This window comes from Daphnia pulex, chromosome 8, assembly GCF_021134715.1.
Source record: "Daphnia pulex isolate KAP4 chromosome 8, ASM2113471v1".
NCBI classification, from domain to species: domain Eukaryota; kingdom Metazoa; phylum Arthropoda; class Branchiopoda; order Diplostraca; family Daphniidae; genus Daphnia; species Daphnia pulex.
The window spans coordinates 2,344,010-2,371,795 of NC_060024.1; the positions used below are offsets into that span (position 1 = coordinate 2,344,010).

The window sequence follows — 27,786 nt, forward strand, 5'->3', positions numbered from 1 at the left end:
TTAGGTATTTTCCCCGTTTCCCTACTGATTACGTGCTTCACACACACGGAATTTGCGAATGTTCTATTAGGTGCAATTTTTTGAAAATTGCACCATTATTATCCATTGCCCTTCACGATGACCCACGAATTTTTTCATAATTTTTGAAGAATTTGAGGGTTAGTTTTTCCAAGACCAGTTTTTGAAAGTAGGCGGTCGGTGGGTATGACGGTCGGTCCTGCCCGAGCTCTGGTGAAAGCCGGCGACCTTCAACTAACCCTTTGATGTTTACGTCCATTGATGTTATCAAATTTTTAAAATAATTTTAGGAAATATTATGGATACGTAATAAAGCAATACGATATACCTCCCAAAAATGGCCAATCATTTTTGTTTTTGTAGTGACTCGAGTGGTGTGATCTACGATGGTGGCAAATAGAAAATGATAACTATAGTAGTGTACCGATAAATAAATGAATAATTTATCTGATTTGTGTGAGAAAATACGTTTAGTGTTCTCGAACTATAGAAATATTTGTGTCGATTCGATAGATACACTCGCATACTTATTGGGGGTATTCGAGGGGTATTCGAACTAGTAGCGTTTTGGTTCTTGCTACTAATAGTATAGGGAACTATTCTAATAGTAGCATGTCTGTTCTAGAATAAGAGTTCGAATACCCTTAGCATAAAGGGTCACCACCAATGATCAATAAAAAAACCAATGCAACATTCTTAATAATAATTTTTACCCAGAACATGAATATGCATGATTACTTCCATGGGTAAGGGATTATAAACTGGATGAGAGAGTTGGCAAAATCATTTGCAAGTGTGGGCGCCCATTACATTGGAGAATGATTTTGCTAACTGTCATCAGTAAACAAAACTCAAGGCTTAATGGCTAAAGTACGTAACGATTCAAGGGAAGCACGGAATGCCGTAACAGCGGGAGAGGAAACTTTGATTTCAAAAACACATTTCTCAAAAAACCCATAAAACCCTGCCAAATATTGTGGATAATTTAAATTTAAGATATAAAAAGACGAAAACAAATTTATAAATGCCTCGGCGAAATATTTTCCGCAGGGGACGATTTCCCGATCGATTACTAGCCAATAATTGATTGAATTTTTAATGGTGCCCATGCAGCAGATAAACGGTTGTTTCAAATGAGCCTCTCGCGTTTCGCTTAGGGAAATCAAGTCCGCATTCTCCTAATACAAAAAATTGTAAATTTGTTATTGTATGTATCGCAAAATGCCATAAAATGCCACTGCGTGTCGGCCTTCGAGATTTTATTGTTGTGAGGGTCGTTCGTATTTAAAAAATTACTATTAACTGATGATTCTATAGACTTGAAAAAGATTCTTTTACTACATACCTCCGATTGTCCAAAATGAAATCAATCCAAATCATCTATTGATTTTTCCATAATACTAATAGCGATAATAACACCGGCTATTCGGCTAAATGATTCGTAGGTACTGCGAAACTAGCAGGCGTAATTAATTGTCCTGTTCTTTTTTTATGATGTAATATCCTGCATTGCCAGATCACGAAATAGTCCGTATCACACTCTGTCAATGAAACTCCTCCCACAACCCTGCTCCTCCCATTTCACACATATAAATATTCTTGTAAAATCAACCAAATCAGATGTTGAGATAAAATCTAGCACATTACTTCAAGAATTTGATGGGGAATCGGAAGGAATTCACGCAACAACAAACAAACTTGGAATATGAGTCGCAGCTTTAAAAAATGTTTTTTCCCGCCCCTTTTGCACCTTCAACAATTCGTAACTAATTAACAACTTGACTTATCTTTATAAACTTTTGCGGGTTAGTTGGACAAACGTCTAAGGAATCGAATAAAGTTAACGCCAAGGGCTCACGTCAATTCATGCGAGCCACACCTGTTCCACAGTTTGTAAACTGTTATTCAGCCAATCACAGAGCGCCATTGATTCCCTTGGGTTTAAATAATAGTTTTTGGCCCTGTGTTCCTCCCCGCCCATTTATGCCGCTAAAAGCCTTCTAGATTTTCAATCAAGTTGAAAATCTCTCAGGGAAAATAATAATTACCTTTACGAAAACTTTTGTTATGATCGCCTCCGACTTTGTCGACGTTCACAACTCGACGGATTTCCTGGAATTACCTCCCTTTCTGCTTCCCTATTTTACTTGTATCTGTTTCACCTTATTTGACAGAACTCGACGATGTAGGATCGTCGAGTGAGTCTTTTTTGTCTTTCACGTTTCTCTGACGTTGAGTTGGAGTCCTTTCTTTTGTTCCTTTGGATTGATTTGAGGGAACTCTTGTGTGCCATCTTAAACTAAGACGACGCCCGCCATCACAGTTCGGTACTCTTTCTTATAGCCAGGCTAACTCGTGTGATTTTCGTGTGTGAGTATCCTACTTTGTCTGTCTGTCTTCGTGGTGTTTATTGTTTGAATCGCATATGTGTAATTTCTGGTTACTGGTTTGTCATATACATGGCCAGTATTCTGCGTATGTGTGAGGAGACGGAATACCACAAGTATGGCCGGTGGGGCGAGTCCAGGCTGACACGGTGTAGTTTGGCCGGGTAGGACTCGCCAGTATTCTGTGTATGTGTGAGGAGCCGGAATACCACAAGTATAGCCGGTGGGGCGAGTACAGGCAGACACTGTGCAGTGTGGCCGGTATAGTAATCGCTTGGTTTTGTCAGGAAATAAAGACCGAGCTACTGAGACTTATTTGTGTTCTTTTCGAAGCCCGAATCCCCTGATTTCATAACATGGTGTCAGAAGTGGAATCGGGCCATAGAATGGTTGGAATTTTTCCGACCGCTCCATTGAACCTAATGTTTGTCTGCTTTGTGTGGTTTAAAAGTTTTGTTTTAACGTCACTAATATTTCGCTTCTCCTAGTTTTAGTTTTCTAAAATCGACATGGCAGATTATCCACTTGCCATTCTAATTGCACAGCGGTGGTAACATACTTATCCAAGATGCTTTTTTGCCGGCCAGGAGTACTTATGAAATGTGCGTACTTAAAATAAACTCCATACTTACCATTTCTTCATGCCGATTTTATAATAATTATGTTGGTGGACGTAAGTAAGTTGTAGTTCATCAGTTTGTTTATCACACTTATACCGATTAAAGAAATTTTGCGATATTACAGCCTATTGCATGCTTAAAAAACTGTACGTACTTATACAAAAACCATGCTTATAACGCCCATGAGAAATAAAATTGAAATCGTGGTTTACATAACATTCTGTATTTGAAAAGATCGTTTCAGCATCACTACACATTAAACAAGACAACAATTTTCAGATGAAATTACCAACGTTGTAGATATGCCACTAAAACATTGAAACTATATCTACGTCACGTATTTATAGATACAGTATTCCAGTGAATAGAAAGTTTAAGAGTTTTTCATAAAAGCATTAAACTTACGACAAAAAAATTTAAGAGATGAACTGTCTTTCGGGTCAACAGTGATAGAGGTGTTTAGTAGCTGAGAAATACAGCGGCGCTCAATGTGAAAGACAACACACCATAAAGGAAAGGATAGTTCCGATCAAAGACGTAGTATACGCTGAGTAATTCAAAGACAGCTTGCCAACTCTTTGTAACAGGGATGTTCTTGAAGTTCCTGGCAGTTCCACAAATAATAAGCATCGACTGTAAATCGCCTTGGCCATCGAAGAATAACAAGGCACTCGCATTGATGCCTTTGTATGATGGTTCAACACGCATGTTTACCTTAAAAATAATAAAACGATAGTTACTAAGTTGTGTGAATAACTGCAAAGGAGGAAAAAAATACTTGTGCTATTTCAAAGAGTTCTGCTGAAGAACTGGGTTCCCTTTTTTGTAGAACACAAACGGTTGATGGCCATCAACAAACTAATCGTTCCCTTTTCTCCTTCAAAGAAAACTGCTGTAGATGCTACATTTTGATTATTATATTCTGCAAGGTAATAGCGCTTTAGGTTAACCATCAGCTCATCAAAATTAACTTTGAAAAGATATTCGTTAATTTCAGTCATTTTCAGGAATCTGTATAATCCTATAGAGAAATATAAGGCAATGGAAAAAATAGTTGTTAAACTGAATGAAAACAGAGTATGCAGATGATGTATTTTGAATACCTTCGGAAAATCCAAGTAAAAAGGAATTGCTGCCAGTATTTGATCCGTTCTAAGGGTGTGATTTGTTTTAACGTATAGACGCCTTTCCTTGAAATTTTTCTCGATATCTGAAGCAGCGATATCCAATTGTGATTTTTGAACATTTACAGGACATTCCAGGTTCTGCAATTAATTATGTTCATGGGCATCAACTTTCAACTTCCTACTTGCTTTCGTTTTCACGTTTCCCCTTTGATTGTTTACAGCTTTTATAATTTCTGTTTTCACCAACAGCTAAAATTACAAAAAAAAATATATTAGGGTCTTCTTGGATTTTAGAAATACGTCAATTCCACGCTGTTTAAGCAGACCACTGTGTCTATTCTCAATCCGTCGAGGAAGACGATCACTGTCCAGTTAGAACAGCAAGTATCCGGGATAGAATTAATTAAGGAAGCTCAGTGGTCAGTTTTAGGTGATAATGTGGTAATGGAAAAACTCTTGACCAGATACGGCCATCTCTTCCACGAGAACGATCCATCATTTCGCCATCATGCTTAATGCTTATTTATGCTTTTTTGTTAATTCCATTTCTTTGAAATCTCCTTTTCAAGTTAAATGTGTATAACTACCTGAATCTGAACGACGTTCAGATTTCATTGTGTTAAGAGAACTACTATTTAAGGCGATGATGTTGGACAAGTCAATTTTGGTATTAGGAGGTAGTGAAGCGTCAAACGTAGAAGACATTCTAATTTTGCAATACGATGAGGATTTTGGAGACATCATAGACGTTAATCATGACGTTGTGTTTTATCACAAACAAAAAGATGTAGTTGTGAAGCTTAGAAAGAACTGCATACCAAATGAAAAAATGACAACCATTACATCTTTCTCGTTCAATGGTCAGTATTGCATTTCAAGTTATTGCTTTAAATTCAGTGGCTTATTGTCTTGTTTTTTAATCAAAAGGTACAGAAGAAAATGACGTTGCAAGTGGATTCCCTGAACCAGGCATTATTGAAAATTTTGGAAAAATTTAATATACTCTGACATCATCGCAGAACAAATTCTTCTGTGAATTGTGTAAGTATATTGCTATATAACTTGGCCTGTTGTTTTGTCTTGCACTAGTTCATCACATTGATTTTATTGTTAGTGGACAAAGGAAAAGATGCTTCAAGTGAATTGCATGATGTAACAGACAATCATAAATCTGATGGCGAGTCTTCTTCATCTGCAGAAATACAATTCTCTGCAAACACTTGCAACATATTTAGATTTTAAATTAAATGATAGATTTATTATGATTAATGATTTCAACATTTCTTTTTTAGTGAATTTGGAAAATGATGTTAGTGATGCGAGGGAATTTCTGTCATATGCTGTCATAGATGGAGTAAAGTTTGATCAAAGTGATGTTGATGCTGTGAAGGTGAATGTGCACACACACAACGAACTTTTTGATGTGCTGCATACACAGTCAGATGGAAACTATGCTGCCTGCAGCACCGAAAGTGAATCTGAGAGCACCGGTTATATTTCTGCCAGTGATCACGGTGATGCTCAGAGTCTTAATAAATCTCCCAGAAAAAAAAGAAAACTTGTTAAAACGAAGAGAGCAACGTTAGCTAAGCTTCCAGAAATTTCAACTAGCAGCAGCATCGTCAACAAATCTACTCAGGAATCCAACATCGGAGGTGATATAGTTAAAGAATTGTGTCTTTAAATGTAATCATATTATGGTCACATGCAATTAACATGTATTTATTATTATAGAAATTGTATCCGTTGCTCCGGTTGTACCTACTGCACGGTCGCTGGTTAAAATGTCTAAAAACATTCCATCAGAAGAAGTGATACTTAGTCTTCCAAACGAAGGCAAAGAGGATTTTGAAATCAATCCTTTTCTCGGTACAGCAATTCAGAAAAATGTAATTACTCTATACAATAACCGATTTCTTTTGGTTTGTGCAAAACATTTGCTTAACATCAACAAAGGATCGAAAAGTAAAGGAATGTATAAGAGGTATTCCAAAATGGGCGTGGAAAAGTATACTTGTCTGAAAGATATTGATTTCGAAGAACATTTCGTAAGCTGCAATATTGATATATGTAGTTATACAGAACCCTTATATCTTTTTTTTGTAATTTTAGCTGTCGGTGAAAACGAAAATTATAAAAGCCGTAAACAATCAAAGGGGAAACGTGAAAACGAAAGCAAGTAGGAAGTTAAAAGTTGATGCCAACGAACATAATCAATCGCAGAACCTGGAATGTCCTGTAAATGTTCAAAAATCACAATTGGATATCGCTGCTTCAGATATCGAGAAAAGTTTCAAGGAAAGGCGTTTATACGTTAAAAACAAATCACACCCTTAGAACGGATCAAATACTGGCAGCAATTCCTTTTTACTTGGATTTTCCGAAGGTATTCAAAATACATAATCTGCATACTCTGTTTTCATTCAGTTGGACAACTATTTTTTCCATTGCCTTTTATTTCTCTTTAGGTTTATGCAGATTTCCTGAAAATGACTGAAATTATAAAATGAAATATCTTTTCAAAGTTTATTTTGATGAGCTGATGGTTAACCTAAAGCGCTATTACCTTGCAGAATATAATGATCAAAGTTCAGCATCTACAGCTGTTTTCTTTGAAGGAGAAAAGGGAACGATTGGATTGTTGATGGCCATCAACCGTTTGTGTTCTACAAAAAAGGGAACCCAGTTCTTCAGCAGAACTCTTTGAAATAGCACAAGTTTTTTTTGGCCTCTTTTGCAGTTATTCACACAACTTAGTAACTATCGTTTTATTATTTTTAAGGTAAACATGAGTGTTGAACCATCATACAAAGGCATCAATGCGAGTGCCTTGTTATTCTTCGATGTCCAAGGCGATTTACAGTCGATGCTTATTATTTGTGGAACTGCCAGGAACTTCAAGAACATCCCGGTTACAAAGAGTTGGCAAGCTGTCTTTGAATTACTCAGCGTATACTACGTCTTTGATCGGAACTATCCTTTCCTTTATGGTGTGTTGTCATTCATTGAGCGCCGCTGTATTTCTCAGCTACTAAACACCTCTATCACTGCTGACCCGAAAGACAGTTCATCTCTTAAATTTTTTTGTCGTAAGTTTAATGCTTTTATGAAAAACTCTTAAACTTTCTATTCACTGGAATACTGTATCTATAAATACGTGACGTAGATATAGTTTTAATGTTTTAGTGGCATATCTACAACGTTGGTAATTTCCTCTGAAAATTGTTGTCTTGTTTAATGTGTATTAATTCTGAAACGATACCACCTTTTCAAATACAGAATGTTACGTAAACCATGATTTCAATTTTATTTCTCACGGGCGTTATAAGCATGGTTTTTGTATAAGTACGTATAGTTTTTTAAGCATGCAATAGGCTGTAATATCGTAAAATTTCTTTAATCTGTATAAGTGTGATAATAAACATACTGATGAAATACAACTTACTTACGTTCACCAACATACTTTTTATAAAATCAGCATAAAGAAATGGTAAGTATGGAGTTTATTCTATAAGTACACAAATTGCATAAGTTTTCCTGGCTGGCAAAAAAGTATCTTGGATAAGTATGTTACCGCCGCTGTGCCTGATTTCATAACACTATTAATCTTTCAAAGACTAATTTTAAATTAACTTTGCGAAGTTTGGTGATGCTCGGAGTAAGTTTAAGCAATACGTAAATGGATTTGAAACATTCTGTAAAAAAATACGTCATACAAGGGAACAATTGACAAATGAATATAAAAATTTGTTTACCATCAGGAGACTCAGGGATATCGACGCTTTTTTGATTTGCCAAAAGAAAGATTTCGTTTAAGTATTTCTCTTTGAAAGATTTATCAAAATCATTAGCTTTTGGATAGAGTAGCTTAAAATCTAAAAAAAAACTGCATAAAAAAGTTGTTGTTGAGAAGAACCATTGCATAATTTTGAAAATTTTTTACTAGCTATCCATTCTGCGGAAGTCATTAAACCTAGGGTATTCCGCCATGACTAGACCTGGCTCTGTCAATGTGGTTTTGATTTGTTCCTGACCATAACCGAAGGTCGTTTTCATGTATTCTTCGATGACAGGGTCATTTTCTCCTCCAGGAGGATGACTTTTCATCCATTCAACCTTCAAACAAATTAATATTTTTACTGTTTGTTTATTATATTGATACTGAAGTAATTTACCTTAAACCTGCATTCAACTTCGTTAAAAATGTAGCCATTTATCTTCACATTTGGCCGTTTATTGATGGAACCTTTTTTTGATACCGGATTTAAGGGATCTTGAAGTGGTATATTCCGGCGCCGCCCGTCTCTATTTGACTCCCTCAATCTTTTTAGTCTTGCTTCAATGAACCTAGATCCAGTATACTGATTATAAAAATGGCTGGAGTAAACTTTTCCATCTACATGGATCCTTAAGCAAGGAAAAGCCCTTACAATGGCTTCTCCAAGATTTCTTCTTTGTTCTGTTGGTGGAAACAATCAATTTTGCCACTCTTTGTCGACAAGCGGTTCAAAAAGATCTGGACGATTGTTATCCTCTCGTCTTCGGTAATGACAGCCTCAAGTCGTTCCATATAGGCTCCAACATTCATTTTTCCTTCGTCAGTTTCGTTTAAAATTTCGATGACGTTAACATCTCCCTGAAAATAATAAAAATATTCAGTTGGAATTAACTTTAACTTTATGTGTAAAAATATTTACGTTCGAGGTTCCGTTGTTGTTTGAAGGTTCAGCAGGCACAACTATTTGAAATATTTGATTTTCGTTAACAACTGGCTCAATTTCTAAAATCGGTCTGGGATCAACAATGACAACATTGGCCAATTCCTCTTGCTCTTGAAGTTGTTTGATTGTTTTAACGTAATTTAGCAGTTTCATTCTGTGGCCAAATGAAAGTCCAAGTCCTTCTACATTTGATTCATTCAAACACAGAAGGCATTGTCCGTCAATGTCAGCAGCTGAGTAAGACCAAAAATAGCGATTAGTCTCGTTATACAGCCTTAAACAAAATGTCGAACGTTTGCATAAGTGATATTATCAGCATCATTGAAACTTTTTAATAGCCATGTTGGAGCAATAGGTTTCAACGTATCAAATGCAATGAGAATTGACTGAATGGGATTGTAAGGTTGCAGTTCAAAGGAATACAAGTGCTGATTAAAAGTTATCGTTTCTAGAACTAAAACAGCAAAATAAAATTTGGCATCCATGAAAAAGATTTTGCTTATTTTGCCGAATTCGGGATATCCTGAAGGATTTTCAAAGCTATGTTTGAGTAAAATAACTGATTCTATGCGGATATGCCAACCTATTGATTTTACCCATCTATATTCAGTTTGATTGGAATCAAGTGATTTTGCTGACTTGGGACCCAGAGTTGGAAGCTCATTGTGAAACAGTGAATTATTTTTACGATTAAAACAAGCAATTGTTTGAAGGTGATAGGCAACCGACTTGGGGACATTAATGAAATTGCAGTTAACATGAACCAAACGTTTACATAAATTTTGGTACGCTTCATACCTCATGCACAAATAACCAATAAGTGGACCATAAGTCGGAATAGCTGCTGGGTAGTGGGCCATGTGATGAAATTTATTGATTGGCCTGGTTGTTGGAAATAATGAATAAAATCGGGAATACATTCGGTGAATCAGATCCTCTAAAATAATGGTTTGCTCCATTGTAACATTTGGTAAAAAAACAATATCCATTATTTCGAGTAAAATCAAAATTAATGAAAAATATCGATCTCCTTCTAGAATTAAATCCCCAATCAAAAGTGGGAGCATTCGTATTAGACACCAATTTTGAGACGCCCTTTGTTTGGTGTTGTAATTTCCTTTCTTTCGCAAAGTGACGTTTTAAATTTGGGGGATGGCTTGTTTCTTACATCGTAAAAAATAAATTGAAACCTTTTCAGTCTGCTATTTAGAACGTATGTAGATATGTTGTAATCAGAACTTGTGACATAAATAAACAAAACTAGTTTGATGACGAATGGTATTATAATTTCCAGGAAATCGTGCATGCAATCAAGAACTGGATGTTCGGCTACGTGTAAATATCTACATTGATTTAAGGGACTGTTAAACTGAATCCCACTCAGGGGATGTTGTCTTTGCTGATACTTACCTTTTCTACGCCCAAATTGTAGTTGTTCTTCGTTCTTAATTCTCCTATTTTACAACTTTTTTTCTTAATCCTGACGAGATATTAAACAAAGACGACAAAACTTAGCTGATGATGTTCCGGCAAATCCAAATAGTTGATGGGCGCCTTTTGAATCTGCACAAACGTTAACTACAGCTCCTCGGAGCTTGAAACCAGGTTTGTCAGGAATATCGAGTAGTATTTCCTCGTCCGACTGTAATGCCCCGCGGAGCCATTGGCCCTGCCCCTCCAGCGATGGCCACCACCAACCGTCTACGTCACGGTCCGGACGTCAACACCAACAACATACGTCACACACGTGACGTCACCGCGGCACGCCACTCGGACAACATGCTGACTCAGCACGCTGACTCGGCAGGCAGGCTCGAAAGGTACTCGATTTTGATTGTTTTTCCACTCTGCTATTGACAACAAGTTCAGGAGGAGAACCCACACACTTTTGTACTGGTTTAACGAATCCAAAATTTTTCGCATAATAACGATTTCTTTCCACATTGCAATTCAATCCCAGGGTGACCCTTTCAACAATCGGTAGCACTACTGTCCAGTCTTGTTTCAAGTCAAAGAATTCAGCAATTCCATTAAATATCCCACCAATATTTTTAGCAATGAAATCGATAGCAGAAAGACTGACGTTGTGTTTAGCCCTCAATTCAAGAAAACAATTAGCAAATATTTGAGTCGCCCTATTATTTACATCACTTCCTTGAATATCTGTTACAGAATCGTCTGGTTTGGACATGGGTAAATTGTTATTACTTGACAAATGATTTTTTAAGTCCCCCTCAGCATCAACACTGCTGAAAAAAACTGAATTACAAGGCTCACAAATAGATGCTGGGTAAATTTCTTTAACGGTACAATATAGAACATGATCTCTATATTTATCAAAACTGTTGAATTCGGGTTTGCAATCATTATTTCCACAATATAAAGTTCTACGGCTACGCCCATTGTTTTTAGGAATCCATGAAAGAGACGTAAGTGATTCTTCAGTTTGGAAAAAGTACCTTTAACTATAGCTAAGCACACGTTTTATTTGAATGATTTTTCAGACATTTTAGATGGGTAAAATAGTGGGTAACAAACAAAACAAACATCAAAATTTACAATATATTTTCACAGGGGAGGAACTCGGTTCCCATGAAACTGGCCTGGGTATACATTCTTTTCTTGTTATTTACAAGTTAATTTACCTAATTACGGCTTTTTATTTTGAGATACCGTCTTAGCCCTAACTATAAAGTTCATTTTTGAAATACATTAAATTGTTAAATCTCAACTCGCTCATTTGAAAATAATCGAAAAGAATGAACAAATCCATTCACTCGCTCCATCCCTTTCAGTCTATCGCAATATCCGATGCTAGTGCCATGCTCGACCGTGAATTTCATCGATTTATCTCAATATAATAGAACTTAATTCAATAAAAATGAATAATTTCAAATTTTTGTCGTTTGAACAATTTGCGAAAAATGGTAATGATTACGAATTTACCATTAATTATTTTTTTACCCGATATATTTATCACTAAATCCATCGCAACAGTTGCAGGATGAGTCTTGCTACTCCTGCTGTCCCGTTTCCGAGGCCATAAGTAAGGCACCGCGTCAAACCTTCAATATGAAATTCCATTTAGCATTCACAATCGCAAAATGGCTAATCACTCGAATCAACCACTAACGAGAGAACAGTTGCTTGCTCAGCAAAAGACAATCAAATTGTCGATCGAAGAAGAGTTCCTGGTCATTAGAATCAGGCGAATTTTGTTTTGGGCATTTACCACATACTTGTCCCCATTACTATCAAATGACCTCAAATACAAGGGGAAAGATTTAGAAAGCAATCGGAAAATTGAAGCCTACTTCTGTTTTCAAGTGATTATCCAAGAGTTTATAAACGATACAAACTTTTTAGATCACGACACACAGAGTGTACTTGAAACAGCTATGCATGGACGCAATTGCGTCATACACAGTTACTTGCCGCTTCTGCTACTCGACGGAGAAAAGTACTTGCTTTCATGGATAGCTGTGTGTCGGCTAATCAACCAAACCGTAGCTGCAGATCAGCTCCATCGGATACATCAAGAAGTGTTCCCCGGAGCCGATTCGCCACTACGAAACCAGACGGATTTAAATTTCTCTTAACCAGACTTTGTGAAGCCATTTCTTCTGAGGCCGGACAACAAGTCCGTAAAAAATTTTGAGTTTTTGCTCAAAATACAAGTCAAAATGTTTGAGGTGGACTCTGAATATATGGGTCCGGTCTTACGGGCCTTCCTCGTCAATCAGCCGGGGGATTAAAGTACTTCCATTCCGTAAAAGACTCCCAGTCATTTCTTGACGATTTGATCACGTTAGGAGAAGAAAAGCAATGCTGGCCAAAGTACTCTAACAAAAACATCTTACTGTGGGAAGCCAAATTCGCCCGAAACAAACTGTGTCATGCAGAATTGGTTCCCCTGTTTGAAAAATACGACGAATTTTTGATTTCTTGGATCAAAGTTTACGACATGCTGGGTCAGGTGGAAGCGTCTGCCCTTATCCAAGTGATAAGAAATTACCTGAAATCGCTAAGCAGTTTGCACGCTGGATTAACAAAAACCTGACTGTCTTGTTTGTTTTTTTTTCTTTTTAAATTGCTCTACTCTCTATCAACTGCTGTGGAGTTACGGGATCGCTGGGGTTGAAATCTCTTTGCGAAGATCCGTTGTCAGTTGTCCGGTTCTCCAGCAGAAAGCAGAGAGTTGATAATATTCGCCATTCGTGCCTTCCTTCGGGACAATACAAATTTCAGTTAATCGTTGGCTCTATTACTTATTTAAAATCAATTTTTAATATCGGTACACAACTACACCGACTTTCTCTAAGTAAGCCATTTTCTATTTGCCGCCATTTGGCCAATTCGTAGATTGGATGCGCAATGAATTAAAACAAAACAAATGAATGAAAAAAAAAAAATTAAAATATAAACCTGACTTCCGGAGACGAAGAAAGAGCGGAATAAGTTCCGGCGGGACACATCCGCAACGTACACACTCGTTTGACTGTTATGTGGTACGGCTAGTGATTTGGCACCACCGACACCACAGCACTGATAGTCTGTTGTGAAATATAATAAGGTGAGGTGAAATTAACTGACAAATAAGCAATTCGACTTTACCTTGACAATTATTAAAAGGATTGAAACGCCCATTATAGCCAAGTAGCGTGGAGTAAACGGATTTTCGTGTCAAATGGATCAACAGCAAAGAGTGTATTACATTTCGGGGAGTAATACACCTTCAAGACACCTGTCCGAATAAAAACCTCGTCAAACTGAAAGATTCCAAGTTAAACGTGAGGAGTTGGATTGATTGATCAATCCAGGGTAGAAATATCATCCGAGGTAGTGATGGAAGCGGGAGACAATTCCACAACTCGGGCAGCAATGGGTGGAGGAGGTGGAGGTAAAGGATCGCTTTCGGCCGGCCCAGGGAACTCATCTTCTTCTTCGGGCCTCATTTCTCTGCTGCTGGTAAGTGTAGTCGACTGAGGAGAAGGAAATTTGGTTCTCCAACGGGTAAACTCTTCCCGCTTCTGCACTAACGAATTCTTCTTCCTCTTCATCGTGCCCTTTCCTCCGGCTCGACTTCCTCCACAATTGCTGGATGCTCATGGACGTTCTGTTTGGCGTCCTCGTCACCTCCACACGGCAGCTCATCGTCGGCGGGAAGGTCCAGGTATATGATTTTCAGGCATGTAGTCTTCCTTTCCCTTGTAATTCCGAGCTTTGACCCATCCGTCGCCTTCGGAAAAGGCCAGAAAAACTTCCAGCTCTTCGTTTTCCATCATGGAGAGCTCATTCGCATTTTGTGCCTATTTCCCAAACGGAGAAATATAAAGTGAAAGATCAAAAAGGAACTAAAAATGATATCAACGTACCGTGTAGGGATAGAAAACGATGCATTTGATGACACTGTCATCTCCACTGGCATGCACCTAATCCATGACGCTTCTGGCAGTTTTAATTGTACAGACGTGGTGGTCGTGTTGGCGGCGGAGGTGTTGAGCTGAGTGGTGTCGTCTCCCCAGGCGTCGGTGGGTATCCCAGGCGGCCATTGGATCTTGCCACGTTGCCCGAATTTCGTAAATTTGCTGCTGCCACTTGGTCGACTTATTTGAAAATCAAAAACAACTTATCAGTCATTCCAAACTGATCTGACTGCCATTTGCCTAATAGATTTTTTACCGAAAGCTTCGTCAGTGGCTGCTTCCTCTTCCCCATCCTGCTGAGTTGTTTCGGCACCAGCGCGAGAGCCGCTGTCGGAGAATTCAGATTCTTCGTGAGCGAATTCCTTCATTTCAATATTGAAAATTAACTTTTGATTTGAATGATTCATGATGATGTTTCTAAGGCACAACATACTCGGAAAGAAAGCTGGCTAGAAGATCTCATCATCAAGTAGACAAGCCAAAAATCGTGCACATGCAGTTTACGCCAATTCGCACCCCTGCGACCGATAGAAGAACGAAAATTTTAGTTACGATTGATAGATGATGTTTACATTTCCTTCTGTCTTTCTCTGGTGCGCATTGGTGTAAATTGCGCACGAATTTTTGCTTGTCTGCTACTTTTTGGTTGGATTAACATCTATATGCGTACTTTTGCTGTGATGAGCAGAATGTGGTGACCACTGCAAAAAGACGTTTGTTGCAAGATGTATCCCTTTCCACAGATTAACCAACAAAAATTTAATACCATAATTAATACTTGTACATGCTGCGGTGACGGCTGTTGCATTTCCTGATACTGTGGAGCTGGATGTTCCGGCTCCGGATGTGTCTGCAAATCTTGTGTCCTTCCGCTCACATAGTGCTTATGATGTCGACCTCCGCATCGATTACAATTTCTTGGTGAAGCCTTTAGGGTCTGTTGTGGTGACCACCCCCTCTCGATAGGTGTAGGCTGACGTTATGAGGGAGACCACCCCAACAGACCCTAAAGGCAAAGAGGGGGAAATTTTGCTTTCGCGAGCGCTAGGTGGCTTACGGGATGAAGGCCGGCATGGCCAAAAAACGAAGAAATTTTTGGAAATTTTTTTCAAAATTTCAATCATTAATATCTCGGCTTCTAAGCCGAATATTTAAAAAACATTAAAATGGTTTGAAGAGACGGGCTATCCCATCATTTTAAACCAATTGGATTATTTTTAGGTGCAGCAGTTGACGAGAAAACTGCTGCACAAAAAACGAAAAAAAAGTCCAAATTTCGGCTACCCCCTCTCAGTTTTTTTAAAATATCTCCCAAACTACAAAAGCTAGGCGATTGCGGTTTTTAGCAATCGACTAAGCGAAAAATTTTGCACAAAACCCATCTATTTGTTTATTTTTATAACCCCCAGCGACGATTTCCGAAAAATCAAAAACCCCCAAAACGGTCTCTTTGAGTGGCGGATCGCTTGTTAAAATGGGCGTTGATTAGCACCTCCTTTTTCCCGTACGTTTTCTTCAGCTTGTCTATGGCGATTTCATAGTTTGCGTCGGTGAGCTCTAAATTTTCAACAAAAAGACGGGCTTCTCCTTTAAGGTACTCTTTTAAATAATCGAATTTTCGTACTGTCGTGAGGCTGGAGGAATGGATTGCTGCATTGAAAGACTCCCAAAATGATGTCCATTCCAAGATATCGCCTCTAAAGTGGCGAATTTGTCTTTGTGGGAGTCGCGTTGCTTGTGCGACTTCTTGTGCTGCATTTACCGTCACAGTGGGTGTGGTGGCTGCGGAAATTGCTGCAATTATTTGCTGCATTGCGGTTGTGATTAATTGTTGATTCTTTTGAAGCATCTGCTGAGTCCTTTTGTTGCTTTATTCATCTTTCTGTTTTTCTATGTCTGCCGCTTTTTGCATTTCTTCGTCTTTCTTAATGATTTCCTATTCTTGCTGCTTCGTTTTCAGAATTGTTCTTGCAGCATAAACTTCCTCTTCGGCATCTTTGGAATATTCATCTTCTGCCTCGTATTTTTCTTGGGAGCATCCACTGTATTCAGCTCATCTTAAATCTTTATAGAAAGCTGTTGAAAACTTTCGAAACTTTTCTTCAAATTTTGTTTCAAGTCGTCCAATTCATTTGACGTTTTTAATGTCATCGTGACTGATTCGTAGGTCTTCAGTTGATTTATCTGTTTTGTGATGTGGCTTTTCACACCAGATCTTGATGACTTTGATGTTGGTGGTGGAACCATTTTGTTTAAGTGGCTACGTCTGTTGAGTGAGAAAAATTATACAGATTAATGATTTCAATGCAAGTTGATTAACTATATCTTTTAGTCAGAGATGGCCAAACTTCCGCGTCTTTCCGCTTGGTTTTGGTTGAGTTTTCCTTTTTCGTGGGGCACTCTTTTTGCCGGTTTCCCCTCTGCCTATTTGAGAATAATTAATATGGAGCTAGTTTGTTACTAGCTCCGACAATATGCTTGGAATCACAAATTTTCAATACTAGATTTTATTATAGAGCTAGTTTGGTAACCGGCTCCGACAATACTTGAAGAGAGAATGAGAGAAAGGGTATTTTTTTTAATTCGGCAACTTTGCACGTTTTTTTTTTAAGATTAAAGATTTAGAGTAAGGTTTAAACACGTTTGTATTTAATGGCATTCACCATCATCCCTAGAATACAATACGTTTTTCAGTACGTTCAGTACGTTTTTCAGCGACCTCTGGTGGAGCCACGGCCAACTCCGTTTGGATCCCTTGTGGCTTTTATAACAAACATAAAACCGCTGGAGCCGCTGTAGATGGAGCTGGCTCCGAAAAGACCACCGTTCTTCCCGAAGTTGACGCTGGAGTTGGATTCGGAATTGTAGCTGCTGTTGCGATAGCGTCTTCCTCTTTTGGCTTGTATCGAATGTTGCCACTAAAAACCGGCTAACGGCTTCTGCCAGCTGTTCCGGTGTTAGATACTTGGTTGCGATGTGCAAAAATCCGTCCAGTGGAGCTGGAGTATGGAAGATGCGGCAGTCGTGGGGGTCTTCTCTCAGGGGGTATCCTCTCTCCAATCCTCCCAGCACGTATTTTCTCCTGGCACGTAGTTGATGCTCTTCCGCTTTTGGATCAGAAACGTCCGACGGCAGTACTGCAGCTGGGACTAGGGGCCTATTGAGATAGGCCTCCCGTTTCTTCCTAGCGGCCTCCCGTTTCCCTTCAGGCGTATTGTGGTACAGCTTGGGTATACACTCTCGTGTCCACGGAGGGATCTCTCCTCGAAGACGGGCCCCTACCCTCTCTTTCCTTGCCTTATTGCGTCCTATTTCTGTGCTGGAGTGGCTTACCGTTTTAGGCGCTCCGTTAGTCTGCGGAAGTTGATAAAGAGACAAAGCAATTATTTCTCAATAACCAAGCAATACAATTGATATGAGACACAGATGGTTGGGGCGACTACAAATATTTTCGCCCAGGAAACGAGCCTTTCATTAACACAACCAGCGCCAAATATGATGAATGGATGAGAGGAGAGAATACTGGAGTGAGAGAATGAGAATCGAAAACCAAAATGACCACCCACGTGGTGGGCGTTTATTTACGAGTTTAAGAAAAAAAAATTATTCTCAAAAGAAATTTTTTCCAATGGCGGCTCTCGACTTTCTTTATCTTTACTAAGAAACTGTTCAATTAAATGTACGTCTAGTTTGTAGAGAATTTTGGAGTCTGGTTTAACTAGACCTCAAGATTTCTATTTGTGTGACAAGAGCAACAATAATGAGAAAGCAACAGTTAATGAGCAATCCGACTTAAATCGAGAGAGAAAAAAAATTTGCTTGGCAAAAGTCGACGTTTACCCGACGAAATTATTCAAAGGGGGAAACAAAGAAAGAAATAAGATTTTGGGAATTGAGAAGGGAACAAGCTTTAGTGTGAGCCGATTAACAATAAAGGAAAAAAAGGGATACTGAATTCAATCCGTTCGAAGGACCATGTTCGGAATGTAACACTTTGCCGGAAGTGTCTACCGGTTACATACCAAAAGATGAGGAAATAAACGACACTTGAGAGTAAGGTGTTAACCCAATTGACTTTTCTTTCACACTAATTTATTTCTAGCACAGAATCGGGCGGCTTACACACTTCGGGTAAAGGGTACGATGGTGACAATGGGACCATCAAACGGGGGCCCCGAAGGCAGTAATCGTTGAGATGACGCGGCAAGTGACTCCGACGGCCAAATCTTGAAATAGGCTGTTGGGGTGTCAATACATTCCCAACAAATTACATCATGTTTCTGCCAACTAAGCTGAAACCCAAACAGAATAACTTAATTTTGAAATATTGTGCTCCTCCTCCTCCTGAGGATCGGCCCAATCGACCTGTTAGCTTGTTCTTTCCTCTTTTTTTGTATTTGCTCCGTCAAATTGGGAATTGGGACCTGTGTCGTTCCTCTCTGGTCTTCACGTAAGGTGAGCATTTGTAACTTTCCACGGTGTTCCGTCAAAGGCATCTTTGGTTATCGCCGCGTCCTGACTGTCAAAGAATTGGATGAAAGCCATATGTCCCTTTTTTATGTTTTTTGAAGGCGATCTCAAAATCGTCCTTCGCAACGAAATCGACGACGTAAAATGTTACATTAGAGTTACTGAATTCCTGATCTCGAAAAAGTATCTTTAGACCCAGGAATGCATGCACAAATATGACAACTTTCCGTGGCAATCAAGGTCAGTTTTAGTTTGGTCCCTCCTGCTATTTCTTAACATTCTATTTGTGTGTAGATGTTAACGGGTTAGATAATACTAAGACGCAGTATTACCAGCTCGACGGAATCGTGAGGGTTTTCATTACAAACAAATTTCACAATGGGGTATCCTCGGTTGAGGTTTTTCGCTGGATCTGCTATGTTACCCGAAACTGGCTGATTCTTTCACAATCCTTAAAATATGGTATGAATTTTTCCTCTTTACAATCACGTTCGAAACCTCCACAAATTACCTAAAGTAGACGAATTTAATAAAATTTATTTACTCAAACCAAAAGTCTGATCTCCAAAAATTCAAATTGGGAAAAGACAAATTTTCCGTCAAGGTGTATAGCGAGAATCTTTTAGACTGACGGCAGAATATCGACGTTGTGCGGAATTTAAAGGAAGTGCAGAACACCTAAATTCAATACGAGTCAAAGCACGTTACGTTATGACAGAATTGATCATTTTATCGATATTGCATAGGACACGAATTTCATTAACGACATAACCATAACTCCACATCAAATCTTCACTTGTTTTTATCAAAGGTTAGTTTACTTTTTTAAAAAAAATTAAACTGTGGTATTCAGGAACAAAGTTATCTCTATAAAGGCCTGTCCCAAAATTATTTGAGCGGAATGGATTGCCAACTATGTGTTTACCATGTAATTTTTAAAAAAATTCTATGTAGACGACTATAATGTTTCCGTGCTGACGTATAGGCAAACGGAGTTCAAAGAAATGCCTGTAGTTCCTCTGATATTCATGTTTCATATGGATAGATTGCAATGCATTCATGAATTTTTCTTCTCGCGAGTAGTGGAACTTATTCCAAAAGTAGCTGAATAAAAAAGTGATAATTGTTACTGATGCAGAAAAAGCTATTACAAACGCCATATTGCAAGCCTGGCCAAACATTCCTATGATCCGCTGCTGGATTCCTGCATGGAAAAATATGAAGCATCATTGGCATGTGAACGATCACCCCCTTCAACAAATGCCTCCCTTGCTTTGCTCCAATGGCCCTCCGACTGGCGCCCCAAAAAATAAATGCCCCCGTAACTAATGCCCCCCTATTTAAAGCCCCCCTTACATTATAACAACTGACCTTTTTGTCAAAAATGTATGTATTTGGTCATCAATTCCTCAATATAAAAAACTAACATTTAAAAAAGAACATGGAAATTCCGAACAACGAAAAAACAAATGAACATGTGATCAAATTAATAATAACGGCGGGTTACCTTAGTAGCCAGACGTGGACGACCGGTAGCTAATACAAGGTTTGGCAGTAGTTGTTCAGACTTTTCAACGGGAGGAACAAAATCAGGCTCTATAGAAGCCACGACTGCAAGAGCTCCAGAAGCTGTAGTTGGAAAATCAGGCTCAAAAGAAGAATCATCCACTGAAGAAGGAGCACTAATCTCTGCTGCAATTGGAGGTGCCCTTATTGTTCCAGCCGAAAAGCGTCTCCTAGGTTGAATGGTTTCCTTTACAGGCGAATCAGCTCTGTTACGACTTCTCAGATGAAAATAATGCTAGAAGTTAAAAAAAAACTCAAAGATGCATGTTTTTAAATTATGCATTTACGTCTGGCTCAGTAAGATTCCTTGATTTTCTTAGGAATTCTCGCAGGGATATTACTCCCTCAATGAAGTCCTTCTCATTTTTGGCGATTGTGTCATCTCTCTTACGCTTTGCCAGAGGCTGGCTTCGAGTTGCTCGAATGTTTTGTGATTCGGCTTACTAATCACGATCTTTGGAATCTTCTGCTTCTTTCATAAAATCTAGAAAAAATGAACGAAAGAAATAGTAATAGAATTTTGTAAATCACAGGGATTTATTTACAAAGAAAATCCCAAGGATTGAGATGCGAAGTTGCCATCCGTTCATTCAGCCATCTATACCAAGATTCCACAAAATTATTGGTTCTGTTGATTAGGCCAAATACGCTAAATACTTAAGGGGTGATTTTGCTTCGATTTAAAAAAAAATGGCATTCGAGAAAAATCCTCCGTCTCAACCTACAAAATTTGAAGGTCTGATTTGTAGTACAAATCAGATTTTATGCAGCTTCTGTCAAAAAAATCAGAGAGGCTCTACAAATCCCTGTTCGCAAAATTTTATTTGAAGAGCTGGAACCAAGTAACATATTGGCCTATAAATAATCTGATATATGTTTTTAAAAATTGAAATTTTTTAATTTTACAGACTACTTTGATAAAAAAATTTATGTTAACATTGTTAAAATGGGTTCCTGAGTTTTATTGCCTTTTGCTGTTAAACTCTTGATCAGTCTTTCATGCTTCCATGAAGTGACTCGTCAATTGGAAACAACAGACAATTGACGTTATGGCCAATTCTTTAAGGAAAATCACACTGTTTTATTAAACGAAATTCAAGACAAAACCTTCTGCCTCTTCTCGAAGATTCATATAAAAACACGACAATGGTCAAACCGAATTACCAGACATTAACAATTACCCTGACTGCTGCCACCTACACATGGTCAGTTTCAGGATCATCCATGAGGGTGTCGGTGTGTACTGTCAAGTGAAGGAATCGCGTGGAGGGCCGTCTCGACAGAAGTAGTTAAGAAGTGCTGGTGGCTTGTTCGTGTGTGCAGCTCCTTTCGTTCCAATTTGATCGTCAGATGAACTAGCGGCCTGCTGTTTTCAGATTTATACCTATCCCCTTGATCAACAGGATTTGTGATCAAGTGACCCACACAATATCGACAGTAGTGGTTGTGCTGGTGTTGGTTGCTTGTTCATGTGTGCAGCTCCTCTCGTTCCAATTTGATCGTCAGATGAACTAGCAACCTGTTGATTTCAAATTTCTACCTACCCCCTTGATCAACAGGATTTTTGATCGAGTGACAAATACACACACAAGATACACACGGACATTGGTAGGTAGACAACGACGCCCAGATAGACTTTTTAAATCCGGGAAGCTCTTCAGATGTCGTCCATGAAATTGATGGACCAATTCGAAAACGACTTGTTGCGTTTGGAACGAGGTTGTTGTCCACCAATTCAGTGATTTCCGATGTGTTGTTGAGAAATGTATGGTCATGAATGTAAAAACAGGTCCATACGCAGATGTTGTTTTGTTCGGGAAATTCTTGCGATTGATTGTCCTGAGAAATAAATATCCAGTCTGGTCAATAGATATTATTATTATTATTATTATATTCACCATACTGGTGAAAATAAATGGAAATGAGAAATGAGAAAAATGAAATTGGAAGAAGGAGTTGTTGATGATTGAAGGCCAACTAAACATTCTTAAAATTGCAAAAACTTTTTAAAATGGGACATTTTTGGATTCGCATTGATAACAAGACGAGTATCGCAGGGGCCCGTGTAATCTAATCTGAGAAATAAAATAAAGTTTTGGGGTAATTGAATAGCCCGAAATCTTGGTGCAGTACAACACAAGCGGAAATATGGCATTGAATGTTAAACTGGGTGAGCTTTAGCTGATCCTTGGTAAAGGTGTAACATTAAAGAAACGCAAATATGCGCGATATTTTACATCATGTGAGCTTTCATCACATGTCACATATTTAGCAAGAGACAGAGGTATCATAATTGACAGTGAAGACATTGCAAACGCGCAAAACGAAAATTTGCCCTTGCCTATTGCTTCATCATATTGGATTTCAGGGAGAGAGGTAAATTATTTTTGAGATTTCAGTAAAGATAAATCGCAGTTTTTTTATTGCAAGATCTATCCTGTTTTCTGCAATCAAAACTCCCAGTAACGAATCCAGTTCCCAGTTTAGGAATCCCTCGTCAGAAAGATGCATGTAATTATTAGGAAAAAGCCTAGGTTGCATCGAAGCCATGTAAAGACGAAAGATATGACTGTTCGGATGATGCCATAGGCTTTTGATAGCTCGTTCATATCTTTTTTCGTATTCAGCTTCCTTGATTTCCTTCACTTGAGTTTTATAGCTTACAATACCTTGCAATATATGTTCATCATGGATCAAGTCCATCTATTCCCTTTTTATAGGACTGTTAGGTTCTTTACTTGGATGTATTAACGACTATGTCAGTACCCGTACAGTTACAAGAGAGTGGGCTCGTCGTGACATAAGGGACAAAGTCGACTTGGGAGTAAGGGCAAAGCCGGGGTGTAGGGAAGCCTCTGCTGGATCTGTCAACTCCTCTGTTCTAACAAAAATGTACATTTTTCAACACATAGTCATTTAGATAGTTGGGTAATTTGCATGCTCTAGTTGAACGTCGCGGTGGGGGTGACAAAACTGCCGGTTGTTTCTCCATAACTTCTGCTTCGGTTGGAACTGCAGGCAGATCCTTTGGTCCCGCCGTCGCTTGGCTTGGTGTAGGGGAGGCCATTGGTGGTTGATTCTCCGTCGCGATTCCGGTTGTCACCACAAGTTGATCTCTCGATTCCGACTCCACTTGGGGTAGCATCACGTGACCTGTTTCTTCCGGTTCGGTTCTTCCTCTCGGCAGTAATTGGCTGCAATGACGCTTCATGATTTGATTTCCAATCTGTACTTCATACAAAAAACTTCCGATACGATGGTTAACTACTCCTTCCAGCCATTTATTCTTTCCGGGACGGAAATCCCTCACCATCACCTTCTCTCCTGCCTGGAACTCCGCTTCGATCTTCTCCTTTTTCTTTAGGACGGTTGGCTGAAACAAATCAAATTTTCCACGATTTTGTCTACCCAATAGTACTTCCGCAGGAGTTTTTCCAGTAGATTTATGCGGTGTGTTTCGGTAAGAGGTCAAAAAGCGCTGGAGTTTGTCGTCGAATGTTCCGGGCTGATCTCTCATCTTGTGTAAGGCCTTTTTCACCGACTGAACCGCCCGTTCTGCCAGTCCGTTCGTCTGAGGGTGATATGGTGCTCCTCTATGATGAACAATACCGTTTACTAACATGAAACGTTTGAATTCTTCCGATGTAAACTGTGGTCCGTTGTCTGATACCAATTCGCTGGGGAGTCCAAAACGGGCAAAAATAGTTTTAAGTGTCGATATTGTAGTATCCGAGGTAATCCTATTTAACCGGAAAATCTCTGGCCATTTGGAAGTGGCATCCATTAACACAAAAAGATATTGACCACTCGGCAACGGACCTGCAAAATCCACATGGAGGCGTGACCATGGCTGATCGGGAACTGGCCATGCAGCTTCTTTTCTTCTCTTCGGATTATTTCTGGTTTGAAGGCAAGGTAAACATGACGTGGCCATTTCTGTCAGCTGACTGTCTAATCCTGGCCACCATACAAAACTTCTTGCTACAGCCTTCATTCTCACGATCCCTGCATGCGCTTCATGTAATAGTGATAGCACCTGCGGCTGCAGTGTTTTTGGGATGACCACTCTGTTTCCCCATAAGATCAGCCCATCCTTGATGGATAATTCCGTTCTTTTCCTATAGAAGGTGGCTAATGTTGAAGAGACTTTATCCGAAAATCGCCATCCGTCTCGTAATCTGGTGGACACCTCCTGTAGTACTGGATCAAAGTTGGTGGATTCCCGTACGTCCTTGGTTACCAATGCTGTTCCAAACAGCTCCGGCCGGGAATGACTTAATTCTGGTAGCTGTCCCACTGTTTCCGATGGATCTTCTAAGGGAAACCGGGATAATGCATCTGCGTTTCCATGCTCGGTGGTTTTTCGAAACTCCAATTCGTAGGAGTATGCGGCCAATATGAGCGCCCAACGTTGCATCCTAGCAGCAGCCGGTGGTGGAATTCCTTTCTTTGGACCTAAAATGGCTAGTAGAGGCTTGTGGTCAGTAATTAAAGTAAATTTGCGCCCATATAAATACGAGTGAAATCTTTTAACACCGAAGATAATAGACAACGCTTCTTTGTCCAGCTGAGAATAATTTTTTTCAGATGCTGATAAGCTCTTGGAGGCGTACGAAATAGGTCGTTCGGATCCGTCTGGTAAGATGTGAGACAATACCGCTGCGACTCCAAAAGGTGATGCATCGCAGGCTAGTTTCAGAATCCATTTCGGGTTGTAGTTGCATAATACTTCTGCTGAGCTTAACAGCTGTTTGATTTCCAGCCAGGCGTCTTGCTGTTCCGTCTCCCATCTCCAAGGCTTCTCCTTCTTTAACAGCTCGTTTAACGGGGCTGACACATGAGCCAATTTCGGGATGAACTTTCCATAATAGTTGACCAATCCTAAATATGCCCGCAGAGAAGTAAGGTTATGAGGCTTTTCGGAGTCTTGCACAGCTTTGATCTTTTCTGGTGATGTTTTAAGTCCGTCCTTGGATACAATGAATCCTAAATAGGGTATCTCCGGCACTCCAAAACTGCACTTTTCCAGTTGAAGCCGAACCCCTGCTTCTTGTAGTTTCTGCAATACTATCTCCACTCGCGTCCAATGTTCTTTTTCTGTGCGGCCGGCAATTAGGATGTCATCTAAATAGCACTTTACCCATGGCGTGTCTTGAAATAGATCGTCCATCACTCGTTGAAATTTTCCTGGTGCGGAAGCAATGCCAAACGGCATTCGGGTGTACTGGAACAGGCCTTCAGGTGTGTTGATTGTACACAGTTCTTGCGAAAATTCATCCAACTCCAACTGGTTGTAGGCCTGCGACAAATCTAGTTTCGTGAATAATACACCACCTTCCAGCGTTGCAAAAATATCTTCTGGGAGTGGCAACGGATGCTGATCAACGATTAAAAATGGGTTTACAGTTACCTTGTAGTCTCCGCACACTCTTATGTCACCATTTGCTTTAGGCACGACTACAATGGGAGCTCCCCAGTTGCTATGGCGGACTCTTTTCAATACTTTTGCTTCAGTCAGCTTGATCAGTGCTGCCTTAACCTTGGCTCTTAAGGCGTAAGGAATGGGGCGAGCCCGATGAAATCTAGGCACTGCTTCCGCCTTAAGATCTAGATGCACTGGCGGTCCTCGAATTTTTCCAAGCTTTGTTGAAAACAAATCTGTAAATTTCTTTTGGAAACAGTCAGGTAACATATTAGAACGTGGTATGGTACTAGGATGGTTAGTCAGCTGCAGTATTTGGTTCCAATCGAGTCTCATCGCGCGAAGCCAGTTTCTGCCACACAGTGGTGGCCCATTGCCTCCGGCGACAAGGATTGGTAGCTGTTTACTCTGTTCCTGTACCGATACTTCTGCCACGAATTTTCCTTTTATGTCCACTGGTTGGCCAGTGTATGTCCGTAAACGCACCTGCGTGTCTTCCAATTTCGGGCTACCATGGTTTCTCCATTCCTTTTCTGAAAATATGGTGAAGCCGGCTCCCGTGTCTATCTCCATGGTCACCTTTCTTCCATCTATATCCAGAGTTGTCACCAACGGTTTTGTGGACCTGTTCGGATCTGGCAGATAGAAAAAATTAAAATCTGTGTCAGGATCAAAATCTTCCAATCCCTCGGCGTCTTCGGTATTATCTGCAAAGTTTAATCGATTTTTCTTTGTGCTGTCTTTCTTCTTGGGGATTGCTGCCTTTTCTTCTCTGGACTTTTCTGACTCTCGACTTTTCTTCTTTTGCTTCTCTGGGCAGCAAGCTGCCCGGTGTCCTTCTTTCTTGCAGTAGAAACACTCTTGCGTTTTGAAATAACACCCTGCCGGATTATGAGGTTCACCACACCTCCAGCATCCCGTAGTACGAGTTCTTAAAACGTTGATTGGTTCTTCTTGTCTAAGTTGTTTGGCTTGCTGGGTTGCGGATTCCATGCTGACAGCCATCTTGAATGCAGAGTCCAACGTCAAGGCCGATTCGGCCAACAGCTTCGTTTGAATCCGTTGATCTTGCAGGCCTATCACGAAAGCATCTCTTAAGGCTGAATTAAGAAAGTCTCCAAAAGAACAATCCTTGGCGAGGTTTCGTAGCGATGCCATAAAACTTGCTATGGTTTCTTCTGGTTTTTGCTTATGTTGAAAAAAACGAAAACGCTCTGCAATCTCCACCTTTGTAGGAACAAAATGCTCTCTTAACTTTGTACAAATCATATCATGTGTTACCGTTGCAGCCGTGGGGTCTGTGGGACTAAATAAATCCCATATCAAATCACAAATTTCGGCTCCCAGCACAGTCAACAAATAAGCCTTCTTCTTGACATCTTCGGTAATACTGTTAACAATAAAGAACTGTTGAAGTCTTTTTTCGTATACCTGCCACTTGCCCGTCTCAGTGTTGAACGGCTCCAATGTTCCAATCACGTTAGTCGCCATTGGTGGTGGAATTACAGGATCGGCCACTGCTTCTTCTGTGGATCTTGCTGTCTGCTCTTGAATGCTGTCTGTCACAAAAGGGATACTTCCCTCTTCTTCTTGTTGACTCTCTATATCTTGCTCTTGTCCAATTTGGGATTCCACCAGTCTACCTCTACCTCTTGATTTACCACGGTTCATAACCGCAAATAACCAACATAAATAACCAGAATGATAACTTATAACACTTACGTAAAGTCACTCCTTCACTACCAACACGTGGTTTCTTATCTTAAATCCTCGTCGCCAGTTGTTAGGTTCTTTACTTGGATGTATTAACGACTATGTCAGTACCCGTACAGTTACAAGAGAGTGGGCTCGTCGTGACATAAGGGACAAAGTCGACTTGGGAGTAAGGGCAAAGCCGGGGTGTAGGGAAGCCTCTGCTGGATCTGTCAAGGACAAATCCAGCAAGGACTTTAAGCACGCGCAAAATTAAAAGCCCAATACTACTCTATTCGACCATATGAAAAGTGTGTGGGTTTTTACGTAGCTTCTA

At 39.6% G+C, this 27,786-nt stretch overlaps 2 protein-coding genes and 1 long non-coding RNA gene across 3 annotated transcripts; all 3 read right to left on the minus strand.

Moving 5' to 3' along the window:
- Positions 1-280: 280 nt before the first annotated feature.
- On the minus strand, positions 281-1,690 carry LOC124199587. Its single transcript, XR_006876888.1, has 2 exons — positions 1,364-1,690; positions 281-1,267 (listed from the first exon to the last, which is right to left on the minus strand). It is a non-coding gene; the product is annotated as an uncharacterized LOC124199587 (long non-coding RNA).
- A 6,785-nt stretch (positions 1,691-8,475) lies between these two features.
- LOC124200485 lies at positions 8,476-9,102 on the minus strand. The gene is made up of 2 exons (XM_046596747.1): positions 8,850-9,102; positions 8,476-8,788 (listed from the first exon to the last, which is right to left on the minus strand). Exons 1-2 carry the CDS (start codon positions 9,024-9,026, stop codon positions 8,579-8,581), a joined length of 387 nt encoding a protein of 128 aa, XP_046452703.1. The 5' UTR covers positions 9,027-9,102; the 3' UTR covers positions 8,476-8,578.
- A 5,403-nt stretch (positions 9,103-14,505) lies between these two features.
- Positions 14,506-27,671, minus strand: LOC124199744. Its single transcript, XM_046595678.1, has 4 exons — positions 25,746-27,671; positions 23,232-25,634; positions 20,277-20,570; positions 14,506-14,661 (listed from the first exon to the last, which is right to left on the minus strand). Exons 1-4 carry the CDS (start codon positions 27,426-27,428, stop codon positions 14,506-14,508), a joined length of 4,536 nt encoding a protein of 1,511 aa, XP_046451634.1. The 5' UTR covers positions 27,429-27,671.
- Between the last annotated feature and the right edge of the window lie 115 nt (positions 27,672-27,786).

What these genes read in the sequence shown, in the direction of transcription:
- LOC124200485 (XM_046596747.1), bottom strand. Translation starts at nt 9,026, where the DNA reads ATGAAACTGCTAAATTACGTTAAAACAATCAAACAACTTCAAGAGCAA. An exon ending in ACAACAACGGAACCTCGAAC is followed by an intron (nt 8,789 to 8,849) that starts GTAAATATTTTT and finishes TATTATTTTCAG; the next exon opens with GGAGATGTTAACGTCATCGA.
- LOC124199744 (XM_046595678.1), bottom strand. Translation starts at nt 27,428, where the DNA reads ATGAACCGTGGTAAATCAAGAGGTAGAGGTAGACTGGTGGAATCCCAA. An exon ending in ATGACTATGTGTTGAAAAAT is followed by an intron (nt 20,571 to 23,231) that starts GTACATTTTTGT and finishes TTTAACTTCTAG; the next exon opens with CATTATTTTCATCTGAGAAG. An exon ending in GTCCACGTCTGGCTACTAAG is followed by an intron (nt 14,662 to 20,276) that starts GTAACCCGCCGT and finishes ATTGAAATGAAG; the next exon opens with GAATTCGCTCACGAAGAATC.